The sequence below is a fragment of the Sycon ciliatum genome, chromosome 5 (assembly GCF_964019385.1).
Source record: "Sycon ciliatum chromosome 5, ocSycCili1.1, whole genome shotgun sequence".
Classification (NCBI taxonomy): Eukaryota; Metazoa; Porifera; class Calcarea; order Leucosolenida; family Sycettidae; genus Sycon; species Sycon ciliatum.
Genome location: NC_088647.1, coordinates 26,789,471 through 26,810,712, shown reverse-complemented (window position 1 = coordinate 26,810,712; position 21,242 = coordinate 26,789,471). Strand labels below are relative to the sequence as shown.

The 21,242-nt window shown below is 47.1% G+C and overlaps 3 protein-coding genes across 3 annotated transcripts; 2 read left to right on the top strand and 1 right to left on the bottom strand.

Moving 5' to 3' along the window:
- Positions 1-404: 404 nt before the first annotated feature.
- Positions 405-2,770, top strand: LOC135818202 (methionine aminopeptidase 2-like). Its single transcript, XM_065331551.1, has one exon. It carries the CDS (start codon positions 429-431, stop codon positions 1,869-1,871), a length of 1,443 nt encoding a protein of 480 aa, XP_065187623.1. The 5' UTR covers positions 405-428; the 3' UTR covers positions 1,872-2,770.
- Positions 2,771-3,250: 480 nt separating this feature from the next.
- LOC135818201 (synaptotagmin-6-like) lies at positions 3,251-9,032 on the bottom strand. Its single transcript, XM_065331550.1, has 4 exons — positions 8,583-9,032; positions 6,077-7,269; positions 5,049-5,175; positions 3,251-4,461 (listed from the first exon to the last, which is right to left on the bottom strand). Exons 1-4 carry the CDS (start codon positions 8,596-8,598, stop codon positions 4,088-4,090), a joined length of 1,710 nt encoding a protein of 569 aa, XP_065187622.1. The 5' UTR covers positions 8,599-9,032; the 3' UTR covers positions 3,251-4,087.
- Positions 9,033-14,764: 5,732 nt separating this feature from the next.
- On the top strand, positions 14,765-21,037 carry LOC135818200 (uncharacterized). Its single transcript, XM_065331549.1, has 6 exons — positions 14,765-15,221; positions 16,835-16,924; positions 17,532-17,660; positions 18,397-18,484; positions 19,574-19,638; positions 19,909-21,037. Exons 1-6 carry the CDS (start codon positions 15,174-15,176, stop codon positions 20,071-20,073), a joined length of 585 nt encoding a protein of 194 aa, XP_065187621.1. The 5' UTR covers positions 14,765-15,173; the 3' UTR covers positions 20,074-21,037.
- Positions 21,038-21,242: the final 205 nt, after the last annotated feature.

The following is a 21,242-nucleotide window of genomic DNA, read 5'->3' as shown; positions in this document are numbered from 1 at the left end:
CAGTCATTACGTACATGTATGATTTATACAGTGGCAGTACCAGGCGTGGGCCATCCCCTGGATTATCAAAATGGGTGCCTTATCATTTTTTCTGTTGTTTTTACACTATCATGTAAAACACCATTAAAATTCGCTTCGTTGCCATGGTAAAAATAAAAAATTAAAAGTTCAAGTGCGTAGGGGATTTCCCGGCTTTGCCCACTGCCTTCGATCGTTCGATGATGTGACGTCATGACATCGACAGACTAACTAAAAAAATTAATAATTCACGCGTCGATCACGACGATCAGCGCTGCAGCGTCGATCACACAGCAGGATAGTAGTAACTTTACTACTCTGCGTGATGCGGCCGCCGCACACTAGCATGCAACTATTTTTTGACTAACGCATGCGCAAGTCTGAAAGGCAAAGGTTCACAAGAAAACAAAATGGCGGAGGAGGTGAAAAATTTGGACGTCAATGGCGATGCCGAGGAGGTTGAGGATGAGGAAGTTGAAGAAGGAGCAGCAGCAGATCCTAGCGTAGAAAAGAAGAAAAAGAAAAAGAAGAAGAAGAAGAAGGCTGCCAGCGCAGAAAATGGCGAAGCCCCCAGTGCTGGTGCAGCTGAAGACAATTCAACAACTGGAGCCGAAGGTGCTTGTGCTGCTGCAGCCGGCAGTGACAATGAAGGCGAGGACGAAGGGCAAGGCGCTTCTGCTACAAAGAAAAAGAAGAAGAGAAAGAAGAAGAAGGGTGGCGCTGGAGGTGATGGAGCAGCAGCATCTGCAGTTCCCAAGCAAACAAATCCTCCGACTGTGGCTATAAAAGATTTGTATCCTGAAGGGGATTTCCCTGAAGGTGAAATCATGCAATACAAGGATGATACGATGGCACGTCGTTTGGCGAACACTGAGGAAAAGCGTGCAATGGACAGAGCACAGGAGGACGCGTACGCAGAGCTGCGCCTTGCTGCGGAATGCCATCGGCAGACGCGGAAGTATGTACAAAGCTATATCAAGCCGGGAATGAGTATGATCGATATTTGCCAGCGGCTGGAGGACACGAACCGCACGCTGATTGCTGAGAACGGCTTGAAGGCAGGCTTGGCCTTCCCGACCGGGTGCTCGCTCAATAACTGTGCGGCACATTACACGCCAAATGCCGGCGACCCCACTATCCTGGGCGAGAACGACGTTTGCAAAGTGGATTACGGTGTGCACATCAACGGCCGCCTGATCGACTGTGCGTGGACCGTGCACTTCAACCCGAGATACGACCCGCTGGTGGACGCCGTGCGTGCGGCAACGAACACGGGAATCCGCGAGGCAGGCATTGACGCGCGTCTGGGCGAGGTAGGCGAGGCCATTCAGGAGGTAATGGAGTCGCACGAGGTTGAGCTCGACGGCAAGACATACCAGGTAAAGAGTATCCGAAACCTGAATGGTCACTCTATAGAGCCGTATCACATTCACGCCGGCAAGTCCGTGCCCATCATCAAGAGCAACGATCAGACGCGAATGGAAGAGGGCGAGGTGTTCGCCATCGAAACGTTCGGCACGACGGGCCGCGGCATCGTGCACGAGGACATGGAGTGCTCGCACTACATGAAGGACTACGACGTAGGCCATGTGCCCCTGCGCTCGGCAAGGGCCAAGCAACTGCTGCACAGTATCAACCAGAACTTCGGCACGTTAGCGTTCTGCCGCCGCTGGCTGGACCGCATTGGACAGACCAAGTATCTGGGTGCACTTCGTCAGCTGACTGACAGTGGCCTTGTGCAGGAATACCCGCCGCTGTGCGACATCAAAGGCAGTTACACTGCACAGTTTGAGCACACGATCATACTTCGGCCGACGTGCAAGGAAGTCCTGAGCCGCGGTGATGACTATTGAGCGGCGGCCGAAGCGGAGTGCGCCGCGCGCTTAGGATTTGGGGCTTGCCCTACATGCGTTCTTACGCCGGCAGTGACGGCATGCGTGCTTCCCGTACGCGCCTGTGTACATGTAGTGTGTGTGTGCGTCGCATGTATTTGCTCCTGCCCTCTGTCGAAGATTCAGGTAACTGCAGTATGTCTGTGCGTGCTAGTCGCACAATTGCCCGTCTACGGTTGCAGAAATCCGTCTGGATTGAGCTCCACTGAGCCTTACATTCTGTGCTGTGTTTGCCACGGTCAACATCCTCAAAGCAGCACGGCTCAAACTGTGCACATAAAAAACAATTTTCATCTTCTACTTGTATAGCTTTTGAACTTGCGAACCTGTATATAGTTTTTAACATGTTTTCGCTTTGTCCCCGTGTGAAAGTGTCTTGAAAGGTTTACTGGGTTTGTCTTCATTGCATCTGCTGTTTTTCACAGCATGGTTGCTGTCCATTGTGCTGCTGTTTCTGCTGCTGCTGCTGCTGATATGTTTGTTGTTTATCATCTGTCATTTCGACCAACATAAGATTGTATGCGTTTCTTGGACATATCTGTTTTGCTGGCTCCGTTGCCATGTGACCTCAAGTTTACAAGTTATACTTCAAAAGTACGTGGATGGCATATGAGATTGGAATATGCTTTATGAGTGACTGGTGCTCCTTTGCCGTCGCCTTCTCAGTTGCTTGTACATGCATACCTTGTTCTGGGTGTGTGTGTATTTCCACATGTTCTGTTACGTTCATCTCTCTCTCTCTCTCTCTCTCTCTCTCTCTCTCTCTCTCTCTCTCTCTCTCTCTCTCTCTCTCTCTCCCTCTCTCTGTCTTTCTCTGGTGTCGTAATATCCTCAGTCGTTCAGCTACGATGCAATGGCAACTAACTGTGTGTATATCGTGTGTACGTGCGTACGTAGGCCAGTGTGTGTGTGGACAAGTTGCTATGGCTTCTGCTGTAGCATCACTATCATCAAGTCCAGCAATGGGCATCAAAGGTGTGTGCGTGTGCGCATGCAGGTGCGTGTATGCGTTTTATGTGCTCGCAAGCTCACTAGTATCCTCGCAGCTATGCACAAAGCAGGGAATTGTACATGTAACGGTCATACTGTAGCCAAAGTGCGTGGCAACATCATCATAAGCGTTGGGTAGGTCCACATGAATGGTTTGATTCAAATTCAAAGAACACTAGACTAGTCACCAGGTCACTACACGTAGACCTACACAGAGGAGCCTTGACTACCGGTCACGGCATGCAGAACTTAGTACTAACGAAAGTCCGGTGGAACAAAAAAATTGATTGTATTACTATGTCTCTACTCACGATTTTCATGTTGAAACACAATCATCAGGAGACAGGTAGTCTACTTGTACGAACTAATTTCAGTTTTCAAATGTACATGTAAAAACTCAAGTTCAGAATTACACATGTTTGGAAGGCACGAGAAGACCAATTCAAATAATTTTGTGGTCTCGTAAACGCACCAGAAATATCTCAAATGTTAGCAGGCCTTGACTCAAACTAAGCGGGGTGCAGGTCAGCTCATATGGATACATGCTTGCATCCATGTACGTGTGCGTATGTGTGTGTGTGTGTTCGCTCGCACGCACGTGTGCGTGTACGTGTGTGCTCGTGCATGAGTGTACAAGTATGCCATTCTCAGTACATGCAGATGTCCGCTATCGGCATTGCTATCAGAGAAAATTTGTGGGTGCATATCCAGTGCATTTGCTGATTTGCGTGCTTCTCTTGCAACGGGTGTATAATATAATTATGGTACTTGTATATGTATTTGATAGTGTATATGGGTGAGAATGCACAGCGATGAGTGTCAGACAGTAGAAAGTTGAAATCGCATTATTATAATAATTCTAGCTAGAAATTCATCTCATATGGAGCGCAATCATGCTCCATCTTCTCAATTTCACAATACATGTACAGTCGTCCCTCTCTAATCCGGCACTTTATAATCCAGCACCCTCGATAAACCAGCAATTTTCAGTAGCCAAAATGTCCTCTTCATGCACATTGCAGCAGTAAATCAGATTTGTTAATCCAGCACCCTCCCTAATCCAGCAGATTTTCGTGGCACAAATGGTGCCGGATTATAGAGGGACCACTGTATCGACATAAGATGTTCACCAGATCCGCGCATTGAGCACAGCACATCAGTGGCATTGCGCAAGCAGTGCACGATCATCATTGCGTGTTGCTATGAGCAGCACTGAGTATTCTACGGCTGGGCTTGGCTCCCAGAGTGTGCCAGCGCACGACTGGCGATCCCGTCGCAGTCAGCATTGCCTGCCAGTGCTCATTGCCGCCCTCGTCGCGGGCAAGGTTGCCGACTAGAGCGGCGCCCAGCACCGTGTCGGAGCGAAGCCGCGTCTTGTCGCGCACCGACACCAGCAGGCTGCACTCGTGGATGGTGCCGGCGGCGATCACGCCCGCCGTGGTGGCGCCGTCAAAGCGCACCGACACGTTGAACACCGGCTGCGAGGTGCTCTTCTGCGACGGCGTGTCTTTGCGCGTGACTCTGCGGCCGTGACGCAGCAACGTCAGTGTCACGTACGGGTCTGAGCAGCAAATACACGCAACAAAAAAACAAATTAACTAGGGTCCCATACACGTTTCATTGCCCATCAGGTTAAGCCTCATTTTCTCTGTGCTGCGCTGACTAGTCCACAAAGGACGAAACAGTTCTGTGAGTAGGGTCTGATACAATCGTTATAATACATGCATATAAATAACAGCTAGCCAGCCTGGCAGGCCTGGCACTATTTTTAAGTTCCCTCTGGTTGCAGTGCAAGTAAAACAGTATTTTTGTCAAAATACAAACTGTGTCAAAAATAACTTAGGGACCAAACCCAAAAGCCTGACGATGAGTGAAATTGCACTGTGACTTTTCGTTACTGCCAGGTCAACATTCAATCAAATCAAAAGCTGAAACTGCAAGATTCCGGCAGCGTGTTTATTGGCATTTGGCAGTACATGTAATCGTGTTTCCTCAACTTAAAATTTGGCGCAGAGATTAAATCCGAGGAAAGCGGCCCCGTGCTTGAATGTGTACGCATTCAACGTTCCCAGGGGCTCTGAAAGGGCTAACTGCACTGCCACCATCATCTACATGCACACGCATGATTTTACTTTCAAAGCCGCTCACCGATGCTTGCCGTGTAGTCAGTGCTGTCGGCGGTCAGGCCAGATGCTTTGAGGACTACGACCGTCAGTCGATCGCCCGCGGCCTCGTACTGCAGAGAGAATTGGATGATGCCATGTTGCAAGGCGCCCTACAGGTGATCAAGGGCAGAAGAATGGAAGACGAAGACGCCGCTCACTGCTGCATGTAGTACTGTAATAAGGGACCATGCAAAATCTTCGCAAGCCCACACAACAACTTTGTCACGATAGACTCCCGAAACAACCATAATAATTACACGAGTTTATAGAAAGAAAAAGGACCGAGGAACTACAAGCTACCCTATAATACGCTTGGCTCTCCATCCGAGTTAATTATATGAGTGCACACACAATACAGTCGCTACTAAGTAGCATGCAGAAAACGGTAATTCTAGCCGCCTCAGCACTCCTACCTAGCAGTAGTACCGACCCTGATTCTGCCATGGTGTTCGGGTGTACCCTATCTGCAGCAGGCGCGTACATCGCTCGCACTAAAGGGTGCTTCCCGAAACAGATATGGTGCACTAATTCCACAACAATTGAAAATACCGCCATTCCGGCAACAGGCTCTCAGCTGCACCAACTGATTGATAACTTTGCCAAAGTTGCAAAGTTATCTATTTGGTGCAGCTGAGAGCCTGTTGCCAGAATGGTGGTATTTTCAAGTGCAAGAAATACGCTGCAATGGAGTTTGGGAATTCTGAAGAAACGTTTTAATTGCACATAATGAGTACCACATTTTCCAATGTTTTGTCAATGTCCGCAACAGCAGTACAGTCAGACCTCGCTTATCAGGTCCTCTTTTATCCGGATCCCTCGCCATCCGGAAGCAAATTGTTGGTTACGGGTTTACAGCATACGCCATGCATACCTAGTATACGGTATGTGTGTTTGATTATCCGGTTCCCTCGCCTATCCGGATATTTTTTGTGGAATACCGATGTGTGCGGATATGCGAGGTCTGACTGTACCCTCATTGTTCAGTGTTGCCAGTGTTACAGTGCCACCCACCTGATTGGAGAATATCCGCGAGCCTTTCTCTATCGGCCGCCAGATCGGCATTGCGCCGGTGACGTTGACCTTCTCGAGCGGCATCCAGATATGGCCGAGGAGCGAGTCTCTGACCAGCATGTCATGCGTGTACACCAGGACGAGAAGACCCATCGTCGCCAAGCGGCCCATGGCGCACGGAAAGTCACTGTAATCGCCGTCATCAAACGTTGGGTTGCTCTCCTTCGAGTGCACTCCGCTCTTCCACAGCTGTCCAAATTTGGATATGTGCAGCTTGCCATCTGCCGGTAGTTCATTGGTTCTCAGCAGGGTAGCTTTCAGGAATGTATCCACCGTGGTGGAGAGGAGACTGTGTTCTTGGACGTTCTTTAACCGAAGCGGCCGAAAGCGCAGGCATCCCACATCATACATGAACTCGAGGCTGAATTGAAGATGTCCTTTGAGCCTACTGTCCTCCGGCTCAGGATCAGGCGTGTCTATTTGCCGATCGGGTGATCTCCCCGGCGAGTGATCGGCGGAGAGGTCGACTGATTTGCTGAGCTCGTCTACGCTCTCTTCAGTGATCCCCTCTGAAAAGTAGCGTCGACGTGCGAAAGGTGACAGCGAGGCCTCGCGGTGCGTAGACGGGCACTCATCGCTGTGCGACCTGGATAGCTTTGCCGGCGTGCTTGTAAACGATTTCGTATAGACCGGCTTCAGTTGTTGGTACGCTTGTCGCCTTTCAGCCAGCGACTCGGCTTGTGGCTTAGGATACACAGCGGAGGCAGGGCCCGTGAGCGTTTCGGACGACGACAATCTCCGTCCTCGCTGAGGAAGAGGTGGTGGAGAGGAAACGCTCTCTCCGCTCGTCTGCCCCTCTCGGGATAGCGGACGTGAGGACAGGCCGTTTTGCTGCTCCAGTGACGACGACAGCTGTGGACGACGGTGAGGAGATCCTGCCGATTTCGGGCCGCCTCGTTGCATGTCACCCTGGACGTAGCCCGCTGCTGCGGTGCTAGTGTGATCAATATGAGTTACTGGGGACGTTTCTAAGCTTAGAACTGGAACGGGCGGCGCCACCATCCTCCGACGAGCCTTGCGTGCAAACTTCGGATGCTTGGCAAGCTGAGCATTCTCCCTCCGCCGCCAACAGCAGAGGAAAATGATGAAAACTGCAAATGCCGCGATGCCTCCAGCCGTCGCCGCTATCAGCACTGCAGACAACCAACGTTCAAGAAAATATATAAATGTCTCTGAATGTGTGAATGTCCCAATTGAATGCCCCCCCCCCCCCCCACACACACACTTACTAATGGTTGTTAATTTTTAAACTTTCAAAATTCAAATATGCACTCCATTTAATTAGAGGTATCGATTCGTATCCTTCCGGCACTACGTTGGTCTAGTCAAATCTGAGCAAGTTTCCCACTCCTGGAGCCTTAGCCTGTGTAGTAGGTGTCACAGAGTTGCAGGGCTCTGCTTAGAGCATGCACTGGGTACTGTGTAAGCAAAGCAGCGTTCGGCCCAGCATTCAAACCAGTGGTTGGATTTCACTAACAAGCGCTGTGTGCAGTGCTGCCAAGAGTTGTAGAAGAAGTTTATAGATAGCATCTGCCGCTAGGGTTTACCGGGTGTTAGCGGCCGTCGTGAGTTCCCTTCGGAAACGGACACGATAATTTACTTTTTTTATTTTTTTACTTTAATATAGATAGTGGGTACCCAGTTGACTTTGTGTGTCACTACTGGGAGTGAGGGTAACATGGATGCAGCTAACGAGGTTCGCCCCCTTGCCGGGCATTGGTTGTGAGAGTTGCCATGGTTACCACCTCACCCTCGCCGTTAGGCGCTGCAGCTGCCACCCTGGTATCACAGGCATGGCGGTGGCCTGGCACGAGCGAAACTTCCTAAGCTGGTTGTGTTTCTCAATAGAATTGTATAGCCGGTGGTAACGCGGACGTGCAAACTTTACTTTACGACGACCCCGAATGCATGCAATCTCCTACAGTACTATAGTACCTTGTACATGATTGCTATTTACACATGGGATAAACAGTACATGTAGTGATGTACTTCGGCCACTAGTATAACATACTACAGTACAGGTATACTACAGTAGCAGGTAGGTTTGAGATAAACCTTGTTTTTGTTCAAACATGACTTGTATTGTTGTTGGTTGACAGCATGACTGTACAGTTTCAGAACACGGTGTCCTCCACCTTGTTACAAGCTGTCAACCAGCAACAGGTAGGTTTTACTACAGTACAGTCATGTACAGGTAGGTTTACAGCCATTGGGCTTGGAGGTACATGTACATGTAGATCTACGTTATTAGTACTTATTACGCTGAAGTAGTTTCCCTGCACTCCAGTACTAATACTTCTAGACTGTATGGGACGAAACGAAACACGGGCTACTCGCCACGTCGTTTCCAGATTCTGACGGCACTACGGAAGACCCGAAAACTGTAAGCGTGCACTTCGCGTAAGTGAACAAGTAAGTTATTAGTTGCTAACAGAAAATGGCTTACCAGCGAGGTGGCCCATTCTTGCGCCAAGTAACGGCTTCTCTGGCTTTCTTCGCTGTCGATCCTGCAGTGCTATCTGAGTAGCATGAGCAACGGCAGTCCTTCCATGTCCGATTTATGCGACGTAAATCTATCGCACTGACTCGGTAACTGCCGGAAGTAGTAGGCTGTTGACTTGTTGTCAGACTTCGTGAGAGAACAGCAATCCGCCGGAGCTTCTTCGCTCTCGATACATGCAATAGTGTTACTATTATTATTTAAATTCTATATTTCCGTCGGTGGTGCCTAGTGGTGGTGAAGATCGCCTGTCGACAGGCGCTAGGCGGGCAATCAGCGGACGCACAGGCGGAACATGCCGACACACCGGACACCCGTACTTCCCAAGCCGGCAGGGCAGAGCTAAAAATGACTTCTGTGGTGCACCACTGCGGCACTGGCGCACTTGTGGTCGTAAATCCTGTCATGTGTGTGTAGTCTAGATCTACCAAGTGTTTGACAGGGTACTGCTTACCCACGTCCACGGCTGCATAGCCAGCGAGCGCCCTGGCCTGGGGCCGCTACTGCGCTAGACGTGCGACCGGATTTCCATGTCCATGAGTCATGACAGGATTTACGACTACGAGTGCGCCAGTGCCTACCCTCTAAAAACTAACTCTAGTCTAGGCTAAGGTATCAGAAAGGGAGGTGGCGACTGTTTCGAGTTGCTTGGACGCGTTTTCCCGATTGTTGCAAACCAAACTTGATAAGAACGGAAAATGCCGTGAGTGTACAATGCAGTTGGGCTAGGGAGTACTGTACTAGTACTCAGTATTGAGTAGCTCTCAGTCTAAACCCGGGTTTACCATAACTCCCTGTTTATCATGATTATGGCTTTTCCGTCTTCGCAACGGATGGGCCGGAAATCGTGCAGCACGCAAACCAGGACAATACAAGCGCAAATGGCAAATTGTCTTTTGTCTGCCCGTAAACCACGGTAAAAGAGAGGATTTCTGATGAGTAGATCTACAAGTCATGACATGCGTGATGCAAGTCATGCAGTCGAGTCATGCCAGTCTACCTCTGTTACACCATGTTTACAGTACTGCCTCTGGCCTGGACTCAGTGTGCCTCAGAGAGTCACACTGGTGCTCTGGTGACCTGGTCCGCACCTCTGCCCGGATTACACCAAGACTGAGCAGGAGAGCTCAGCTCATCATGAATGGCTTTCGCCTCAAGTGTAGCTCACCGGTCCATCATAAAAGATGAGCGCATCGTAGAGATATGATCACCTCAGGGCGTGCTCCAAATTTATAATGGCTTCTCAGCCATTTTCTATGTTTCAGCAAAGACCAAACACGGGAGCAAGCGTTTAAAGTTAGTTCTATTCAGGAATGGGGCTTGACCAGTAACGGATCATTACAGACATTATTGTTTGTTGTACGGAGTTCTCTATGCTCGCTGTCAAACGTCAATAGCCCCTCTTGACATCAAAACACCTCTTTTCGCAGATACATGTACATACACGTACAACCTGAGCCATGCGTTGCAGCCGCACTTGCAAGTTTAGTTGCAGATGTTGTATTATTGTGTCAATGCAATCACAGCAGGTATCCATGCAGGTATATTTCGAAGGTACTGATGCAATCTTAGCTACTATAAGTAGACTAGCTGTTTCGACCTTCTTACGTGTCATTAGAGAAGTGGGCATGATTGGGCGAACCGATCGCAATGACATGACGCTCAATGAACAACAACACATTTTAACTCTAAAAAGGATCAGCCTCCAATCAAGGTCAACTGCGTGTGGGAAACATTACAGTCATAGGAAGCTGTGCAGGAAGACTAAGTAATAGTTAGGAGAGAGAGAGAGAGAGAGAGAGAGAGAGAGAGAGAGAGAGAGAGAGAGAGAGAGAGAGAGAGAGAGAGAGAGAGAGAGAGAGAGAGAGAGAGAGAGAGAGAGAGAGGGTAGGCATGGGTGGGTAATGCTAGTTATTTGCTGCGATAATGCTAAAGGCAATGCTCATAATATGAGGATATAATGCCACTTATAATGCTCACAATACTCCATAATGCCAGTTTGAAAGTTGGAAAAGTCGAAGGTCGTCTTGGATCAAGGCCAAAGCGTAGAAGAAAAAAACTTAAACAGCAGTGAGCATGTTGTCTGAAACCGTCCAATCCACTGAGAAGGTTGATTTGCGACGTAATTGGGCTTGTAGCCCTTGTGTACTTGCGAATTCAAAATGAAATTATACATACATGTACATGTACATACAATTGTTAGATTGTCATGGTGATGACAAAAAACTGTTTACAGCTGACGAGCTGAGAGAATTCTAGAAGGACGCCATGGGCAGAAGTTGGAAAGAAAAAGAAGTTTTTTATACAAATAATCGACGTGGAGACAACAATATTAATAGCAATAAAGAGAACAAATCCTGCAGTCATCGCCACACTACAACGAAGTCATGAAAGTTTACCTTTCACGACTTCACGAGTTTACCTTTCACGATGACTGCAGGATTTGTTCTCTTTATTGCTATTATAAAGTTTTTTATACAAGTTAAAAAAGAGCGAAGACAACAAGACGACATCAAGAGTAGTCTCCTAACCCCCTAGCATAACGAGGGTCAGAACCGGGTGCGATACCCATAATTATGGTTCAAATGGTCCGCAGGGACCGGGGCTCTGCCAACCGCGGAAGGTTGTAGTAAGGTCACTGTTTTCGAACACAGTGTCCTCCTCCTTGTTTCATGCTATCAATCTAACAATTGCGTGAACTACAACAAGGTTTATCTAATACTGGTTTACCAGTTTTGGATTATATCATACATGTACATACTACTACATACTGGCCGAACCGTATATAGGGCTTGAAAGTGATGACGTCAAAACGGCCAGGGAGTAGTAAGTTGACATCAGATTTCTATTTTTGGATCCACTAAGGTGTGACTTTGCTATTGCCGAAGTATGTGGGTGCATAGCAACCCACTCATGTCGCATGCAGGTGTGACTTTTATTTCGCCACCAGTTGTAACCCCGCCCCCAGTAGCCAAATCAGTCAGTTTCACTGGCTACATCACCATGCTGTGGGTAAGACCGCTTGAAATGTGCTTGGATCCATACAAAAACTGGATCCAAGTGGATCCAGTTTTTGAATTTTTGAAATTGTTGCTATGCTGTGACGTAGCACTTTCAAGCCCTATTACAAAAACATCGAGCCATTTGGATCCAGATTCTACACGACCCAAACGAATGAACAAGCAGCTAGCCTCGACAACGAGGAGCATGACTCACCATGCCCAGACGAGGTGTGATACGTGACCTCAAGACTACAACATGTAGTGCGTGACTCCACTCTTGCCTTGATGATGCAAAATGACTCTGGCCCTCACTCTTACTCTTAGTCTTAATCTTACTACATGATCATGACATCGTATTATTATTTATCGCACTTCGTCACTTTCCATATTTACCAAAATGAAAAAGGATGTGCTTTGGGTAGGCACCATCATTTTCCAAATCCATCGTGTGTGTGCATGGGGAGTGTCTTGCGGTCTTGCAGTGCAATCGCTGGCGCCGGCCATGTAAGCTGTTGGTGGGCTCAGGGGCCATGATCAGATAAAGCTATCGATCGCTTAGCCCAGCAACTCAGCGTGACGATGACAGTCACTGAACCGCAAGCCGGCTCCACTCGTTCACTCCCATGAGGCCTGGGCCTTGAAAATGGCCCTTCTTTAGGTCTATCATTGTTGGCTTTAGGCTTAGTTTAGGCTTTGCCTTACTCACGTTCTCTAACTGACAAAAGTCTGTAAGGTGTACATCAGTCAGGCTTGAGCTCGAGGAGTCGAGCGTCGCTAGACTCGAGCGCTGTTTATCACTCGTATACGGTCATGTTGGCATAACCCCAGCAGTGGGATATCAGGAAGGCAATTATTATTATGCGTCCCACCCGCCTGTGTGGATTCACAGGAAGTGTGAGTTACGAAGTCTGAAGAAAATGTTGAACGGCCTCTGCTTGGATGACGACTACACCATACTGTGTGGCATACATGTACATGTAGCTCAGTGGTTAGAGCATCGCTGGCTACAAGCGAGGGTCCCTGGTTCGAGTCCTGGTGGTGACAGTCAATTTTTTCTTCAGACTTTTCCCGTTTGTCTCTTTCCCTCAAACCAGTTTTAACTGGTAAAATATTATTATTATTATTATTATTATTATTATGGCTCTTTCCCTCAAAACCAGTTAATATTATTATTATTATTTGAACAAACGGCGAGGAGACAACAATTTGATAACCGCAATCAGTAATACAAGCTGGATCGACATTTGTGTACACTGTATTCATGTAATGTAAAACTGTGGAGACAATGTGCAATAAAACGATGAAAATGTGAAGAAATTGTGTAGAAAAAAAAAGGTTGGCCGTTAATGTTCTAGGTGTAATGTACTGCTGTTATTTGTTATCACTTTGTCCTTCCTTCTTTCTTTCTCTTCTTTGTTCATTTTTCAGTTGCAAGTTTAGTGTTAGTACACACATTCGTTATTGCTCTCGCTTTCATTCAATGTTAAAATTCACACTTGTAAATTTCACTGCTGTTTTTCTTAGTGTTATTTCTCTAACTTAGATTTTCTATAATAGTTCAATTTTGTTTTCAGTGTCCTTTAGTACAACGAAGATTCCTGATGAGTGTTGTACGAAAACTTGTTTGAATCCCTTTTTTTCTCTACACAATTTCTTCACATTTTCATCGTTTTATTGCACATTGTCTCCACAGTTTTACATAGTAGTAGTAGTAGAATTTATTATTTTACTAGGGAACTCCCAACAGGCGTTGCCTTTTTACTGGGAACCCTAGGAATGACTTGGTGCTTGTGACAAATGCAGAAAGGGGCTTAGCTTGACGACATCCAGGTGGAAGCATGTTCCATCTGTCTGCTACATTACCTGTACATGAATACAGTGTACACAAAATTAATGTCGATCCAGCTTGTATTACTGATTGCGGTTATCAAATTATTATTATTATTATTATTATTATTATTATTATTTGAGGGATTCCCCAAACTGCCAAAGGCCGAAGCCTAAATCAACGGGGTCTCCGAGAATAAACATACATGTACGTGTACAACACGTGTACAAAAAGGTGCAATTGTGTGTAATCGAACGCGCCCAATGACTACTGTATACTACACTGTAGTAAGTGCAAATTTTCATTCAAGAAATCTTTCGTTAGATCATTCCACCAGCAGGCTTGTTACATGCTAAATTTCGTTTTGGGTCGAGGAGGTCTGTCACCCCGAACGTTCAGAAAAAAACTACTGTTACTTTACTTATCTTTGGTTTAGTTTGGTATAAACTTTAGTTATTTCGTGCCCCCAAACGAATGTAGCGAAAGTAACATTCCAAACGAAAATTTGGACAGTCATGTACTTGGTGTTATATAACCCAACACTGGGTTAAAAAAACCAGTATTAGATAACCGGTCGACCTACCCTTATAACGATATTTGCGTCAGACCAAGAAACATTGTTATATTTAAAGGGTAATATTGTTATAGGGGTAAACTGGTTCATTTCATACACATACATGTACATGTACGTCATAATGCATGGATTTCGTCAAGTTAGTTGTTCATTTTTTACACTCTTCATAGCATAAAAAACTGATATACATGCACATCATGTACCCAGCAAGGTGCCCACTGGTGCCCCCATTGCATTTCGTCATGTCCCAGCTAGCGACTTATCAAGTGAAGCTTGCCCTACCTGGATAGTGGGCTCTACATCTTCCCTGCTAGATATTGTTATAAAATGGAAAATGTTGATTGGTCAGCCCATTTTATATCGTTATAGGGGTAATATCGTTATAGCAATATTGTAGGGTAGGGCATTGATAATGCCCTACCCTTTACAGTCAATGGAGTGATTTGGTTTGGCAGAAAAATATCGTTATAGAGGTTATCGTATTATAAGGGTAGGTCGACTGTAGTTCACGCTAGATTGACAGCATGAAACAAGGTGGAGAACACTGTTTTTTGATTTTAATATTAAATTATTTTAGTCATGTACAGTATCATGTATGTCACATGGTCTGCTCAAGTCTGACAGATGACCATGCATGATGACTGGCGCGGCATCTACTGACTGTAGTAAAAAAATTATAGCTCTATCGATCGGGCTCACGGGCTGGGGAAAGTACCGGTGCGAAAATTGAAATGGGTGAACTATTATTACATTTCAGAGCTAGATGCATGCCATGTTATTTTTTCTGGACAAGAGACTATTACGACTTTTCCGAGAGTCCTGATATACTGACAGCGATCAGCACAAAGGGACTAGAACTACCGGCGGTACGCACGTTTGTAGCGAGTGAAGGCTGCACGGTGCTGGACGCTCCTCTCCTTACGTGCACATGGCCTTTTTAGTTAGTCAGTGCATGTATTGTTAGCTGTATCACTATGCTCTTCAGATTTCACCATCCTGGAGTTCATCACTTCATGCGGTGCTTGCCTAGAATAGTCTAGCTCAGCACCTCAGCTAGACACGGGGAACAGCCACTGCAAGGACTGGTACGGGACCCGGACGTTTTTGTCGGTGGCAAATTGTTCTGTGAGAGGATGCGCTTGAACCAGGGAGTCTACGTGGTTCTTCTGTTACTGGCTTTGGTAAGCAGCACAACATCATTACATTATACTACAAGTACATGACCTGTATAGTCATTTACATGTACCATTTTTTTCGGGGTAGTGGCCTCATTTACGGGCAAGATAAAGTCTATAGATGTGAAATACCATGAAAAGAAAAAATTAAAATTCCAGTACAATTCATAGGAGAAAACTCCAAGAAATTCCACGTTAAACAGTTTTCAATGCCCGATGCCTACCCCAGCACCATCCTGCGTCGACAGGCCAGTCAGGCGCCTTCTGGACCTGCGTAGGCTGGAGGTAGACTGCATACCATGCATACATGTATTCCAGGACCGATTTCTGTCAATACGATTCCCACATAAATTTTTCTGATAATTCGAACCTCGAACCGGACATATCCGTTAATTCGAAGTTCCACGGATTCCACTTACATAGAAAATGTGTGGGATTTGTGCTGATAATTCGAAGTTAGCAACGTATAATTCGAAGTTCACTGTACACTGTACTGGTCAGTGCAGTTTGCATGAGCTGGCTGTGCCTGTCAGTTCAGGATCCGTGAGATCTGTGTCCAAGGTCCATAGCGCAACTCTGCGTGACAATGGGAGCATTTTGACATACATATTGTGTTGTGGGTTCATGTTTGGATAATTAGACTGTCCGGATAATTAGAATTTTTTTCTGGCATTTGGAGGTTCGAATTATCAGGATTCCACCTGTAATAATATTCGCGGGATCCGCGTCGGCATCGCTTGAATGTTCAGAAACACACAAACTAGCCTTCGCATCCGCAGGCCACCACTATGCATGTCCTGTATAGCTTGGATAACCTGTCAAGGCAACCACCTGCCTCATGGGACCGCAGGACTGAGGATCACTTGAATGCATGGGTGTCATTTCCAGTCAAGTAAACCTGGGTCATGGGGACGACCTGTACGCGAGGACCGCGTTCTGGGGTTCATTGAATTTGAGAGGTCACCGGCCACGGTAGACTTCACGGTTTTAACAGCTAGGAGACCGAACGATTCCTCTGTTGCCATTCTGATTGCCAGTGTATCCTTGGTCTGGGGCCGGACTACCTGTGCACAAGAACCGCGTTCGGTTTTAGTTAGCGGTCACTGGCTACGCCGCTGCGGTAGGCTTCACTGTTAAAAGCTAGGAGACCGTGAGTACGATTTATGTGTGCCAATTCAGGCCCCATACCATAGGCATCCAATGTAGGTGAATGATGTGAGGGAGTTGGACTAATTGATCACTGTTTCTAGTGGCGGCTGTATTGGAACGTAGAACCTCCGTAGCACTTCTCTGCTTCCAGTGAGGTCTGAAGAGTGAAGACATTGTTGAACACCGGTTGCTGCTGGGATGACGACTACACCATAGTGGTAGAGCATCTGGCGATAGGCGAGGGTCCCTGGTTCGATTCCTGGTTGAAAAAAAGAGAGTAAATTATCGTGTCCGTTCCCAAAGGGAACTCACGACAGCCGCTAACACCCGCGTACCCGATAAACCCTTCGAGTCCTGGTGGTGGTAGTCAATTTTTTCTTCAGACTTTTCCCGTCTCGACTTTATCAAACATATGAATACTACATTTTTAAATGTATTCTTCTGTTCCTTCCCATCCCCTCTTTCTGTAGGTGTTCAACACACTCTGCATCGGCATGGTGTCAAAGCTGCTGGACTGTGCATATGAACAGTACTTAACCCGGGAGATTAGTACGACGTGCGTATCCACATTAGTCATTAGTATGTCAGTGTATGGTGCTACTCGAAGAGAATGAAATATGGGTGCATGTGTGCATTTTAAACACGCATGGCACTTGTCAGTATATGATTGTGTGTAAATTAAATGTGCATGCTTTACATGCATTGTGCATGTGTGAATGTTTTACATGCGTAGTATATGTGTGTATGTGTGCATGATTTACATGAGCGGTAAGCTTGGTTACGGGACAATTAAGTTATGTCTCTGGAGATTGGTCGGCAGGAACTGATAGTCTCTTTTCTGCGGTGGGGTCGGGTTGCCGGGTCCCGCAGGGAACCAGAATGCTCTGACCCACTGTACCTCTCTCCATGCGATACATGGCACGTTGTTTCGGAATTACAGTGTACCTAATGGCTACACTAGTTATATAAAGGCTGCGAATAGCAGTCAGGGTGGTGCCGCCTTTACAGTGACAGGGTTGCTCTAAGTAATGATGCGGATGATTGTGATACAGTCATGTATTTTCATTTTTGGAAAAACTTGACCACTGGATTAGTCATTTGAGAGTGCTGTCTTCCTTGACCTAGAATGCCCACGCTGGCACGGCTCTCGCTATACGCACCACACAGGACAAGCAGTACTCTTACAACAATGTGCGTGTCTGGTCATATGTCTATCTGCCCAACGACATGATCTCGTTCGTGCTGACCGAAGGCACCATCATCGTTCTGTTGATTCGGCGCAGCCACACGGAAAAGGTATCGGGACCGTGTAGCGACTATGAATAGCCTACCAAGTACATGCTGTACTGTGTCCATTCAGCCAGACCCGGCTGCACCCTGTATCCGGTCCTCAGGCTGAGGAGTGCCTCTTATATCCCGTTCTCTCGACACTGAGCCAGTGAAAAAAGGCTGCTTGGCTCAAATTTACGCTTAGATAAAAATAGAAATGCAGCTGGTTTTCTGGTTATTCTGTATCCTTGCCCGTCCGTTTATTTCTGCACAGATGTGTATGCCTCCATGAGCGATACTGACTCACAAATGTGTATGGTTACACAAAAGATGTGATTGTGTCCTTGGACTAAAACTAGTTGTGGTATTGACTGATACTTTGACTAGCCGGCTGACTTTGGTGTACCGCTCATCAGCCCGGCATTCTTAAAAGAATGACTTGCTAGTGTTTGAGTATCCGCAAGCTCAGAGCAGAGTTGTGTATGCTGATAGATGGGCTGATAGGTCAGCGCCATGTGCTATATTTTCCAGAGTATGAGCCGCACTGGCGTACAAGCTGCACCCAGATCTGTCACGAAATACAGACATATCCACTCTGTATACCACCATTCATTTGACCACCGTAGTATGAGCCGCACTGACTTTTCGGGTGTGTACTGCGAGTGTTTAAAGCGTGGCCTATACTCTGGAAAATACGGTTACTGCTAGCTAGCTCCTACGGCCTGCGTAGAACAACCCTGGTTTTTGCCTGTGCTTCCAATAGCCGTTACTATTGACGCTGACATCGGCACTAAGCCTCCTCACTACGGTCGGTGCACAGCTGCACGGACTGAGTCGACATGCACTGGGAGGTAAGTGGGTATTATGTAGGCCTTGTTTGGTTGATTTTAACATGTTGATCGGTTGACAGCATGTTACCATACGGTTGAAATAGTCGCAAGACCGGGGCTCTGCCAACCGATTATGGTTGTAGTCACCGGGAGCACTGCTTTCAACACAGTGCATCCTCCACCTTGTAACATGCTGCCAACCGATCAATGAGGTGAGAGGGTGCAGTTGAAAGAAGCCGGTGATCTGCTTGATGTACCAATGGGCCTCCACGATTCATTGCGACATATTCTCGTGATAAGCGGGGTGCTTCACACTTGATGTGGGTACTGGATGAGCATGAACAGAGCACTCGTGTATTGCCTGGGTTCAAGGATTCGTAGAAACTCTGTAGGAAGCCAGGTCCACACGAGGACATGTCTCTTCATCTGTCACCTGGCTTGAACAAAGTTCAATCCTTTACTCTCTTTTTTTAGTAAAAGGCAGGGGCGTCGGAAGCCGGGTAATTTAGTGTGGTACGATCAGCCATCTGAAGTACAATTTACTCGGGGGGGGGGGGGGGGACCGGGGGGGCCGAGCCGAAAATATTGGAAATTTAGAGCCCGAATCAGTGCATTTTATTGATTCACGGGGTACTTGGGGCGAATAGTGGTACGGTCAATACCGTAGTGAACGTACCGTGTGCGACGCCCCTGAAAAAGGTCTTGAGGAAGTGCACTGATAGGGGCACTGATAAACTGCGCGTGCTTTCTGATATCATCGGAGCCACTCTAAAAATATCATGAAGCCTTACCTTGCTTCTGTCAACACTGCAATCAAGGAGACCATACTTCTTGCGCCAACAACCTGTACATGTGTTGGCTGCGTTGAAGTGGTGACAGGTTTCGTTTTATGGTAGTTGCCGAGATATCGTTTCTTGGAAAATGGTGTTGTTCTGCTGCCGGTGCTTTCCTAATTTGGATATCCGTGTTGGTGTGTGTGTGTGTGCCGGCGTGGTGTGTGTGTATTATATCTGTGTGTGTGTGTGTGTATGTGTGTGCCGGTGTGGTGTGTATGTGTGTGTATTATATCTGTGTGTGTGTTTGCGCGTGTGTTATGCTGATTTTCTGCAGATGAAGACTACACCAATTTCAGCGAAGCCTACGCAAGCTTTTGTATTCTCAACTTTGTCTGCGTGGTAAGGAATGCAAGCCCAAAGTTGTCACAGAAAGATTGCAAAGTGTGAATTGTTTTTATCCCTTTTGAGATTGGACATTCACAAGCAACCCAGGCTAGGGTATTACTCGAAACTAGTTGAATCGGCTCTGAATTGCAAAGCATTCGCAATGAATGATATGCATGCTGTAGGCATTTACAACCGTTACGCCGGATGCCAGTATTGTACCTCCAGGGCTCGGATAAAGGTAAAGAGACAGTTTTGGTGTTGGTGTTTTCTTTACCGGTTCAGGCGATTGTTACAATCTGGCTGTTGAGATCTCGACAGGACTCGCGCTTCACAACCCCGGACTCCTACCAGCGTCCGCTCATGCCACCTGTTGATCCACGTGCCGAGCTGGTCGATGCTCCGCCGGCGTACGAGCAAGCACCAGCATCCGCTCAGCCTGAACCGTGAGGTGGAATACTAGTACGTGTGTAGGATGAACAGGTGAGATCCAGCACACCGCTCCAACGGAGCGAAAACTTTAAGCCAGTGTCCTGAAGTGGTGGGCTGAGATAGCTCTTCGATTGATGTCGGCCATCGTACAGAAACGGAGAGTGTCCGTGGGATAGCACCATACAGAATTAAGGCCAAGTCACAAGTTCCTTTTCCAGTGGAATGCCGTACGGTCTGCTGAGCAATCCAGCAGCCATGCTCACGTTTATGCTGATGGGGATGTGATCACAATAGTGCTGCTTGCTCTTGTTCGGGTACTGTCAGGCTCTGCTTGCCATTCTGGATCCACACGCTGAGCAAATTCAACGGTTTGCCAATGTCCCACTGCCACGGGACCGTGTCTTCAGAAATGCACCGTGGCAGTGCAGCCAAGCGGTATGCTTGCCCGATACCTTCTGCGCAGCACACCGGGTGGTGTGGGTGCAGGTCATAATGGCACCGCCATGCTTAGAGCCACATTGGACCCTGAATTCACGCATCTCCTTTCTCAGGTTCTCACACGTCACTATGGGAATCAATGCAGTAATACTGTGCATGTTATATGAGTACTGTGTGCACATAATCACATACCTTGTACCATTTGTTCAACTATAATACTCCTTCACTGTTAGTAGTGCAGTGTTACCAAGAGTACATACCCCCCCCCCGGTTATATACTCTTGGTATTACTCCACACAGGCTACATTATGAGCTATTTTATGACTGGGATATCGGTTGGTGTGCACAAACAGCTCAAGTGATTTCTTGATTGACAGTTGAATGTCTCCTATTATTTATAATTCTGCTGTCCGCGGATTGAGCATTCATTTCTGGTCTTCCGATAAATTTCTTCATTTTCTGTGCTATCATATCTTTTTTCCATTTTTTTTATCCGTAATAGACCACGGTTTATCTACACGGGAATATGCTTCATCTACTCTTACTGCTATGCCATTGCGGTTCTGTCTCAGTGTGGCCCTGAGGCTCTATAGAGTCGGGTCATGCGAATGATTTCATGGGGGTGAGTCAGCCGAACTGCTTATGGGCGCTAAGAATACAGTGGAACCGCTTACGAGCGCCGTGTATGCAGCGCGAGTCGCTAGTGCAGCGACTTTGACAAAGCATCCCAACTGATGATGTCATCGCAT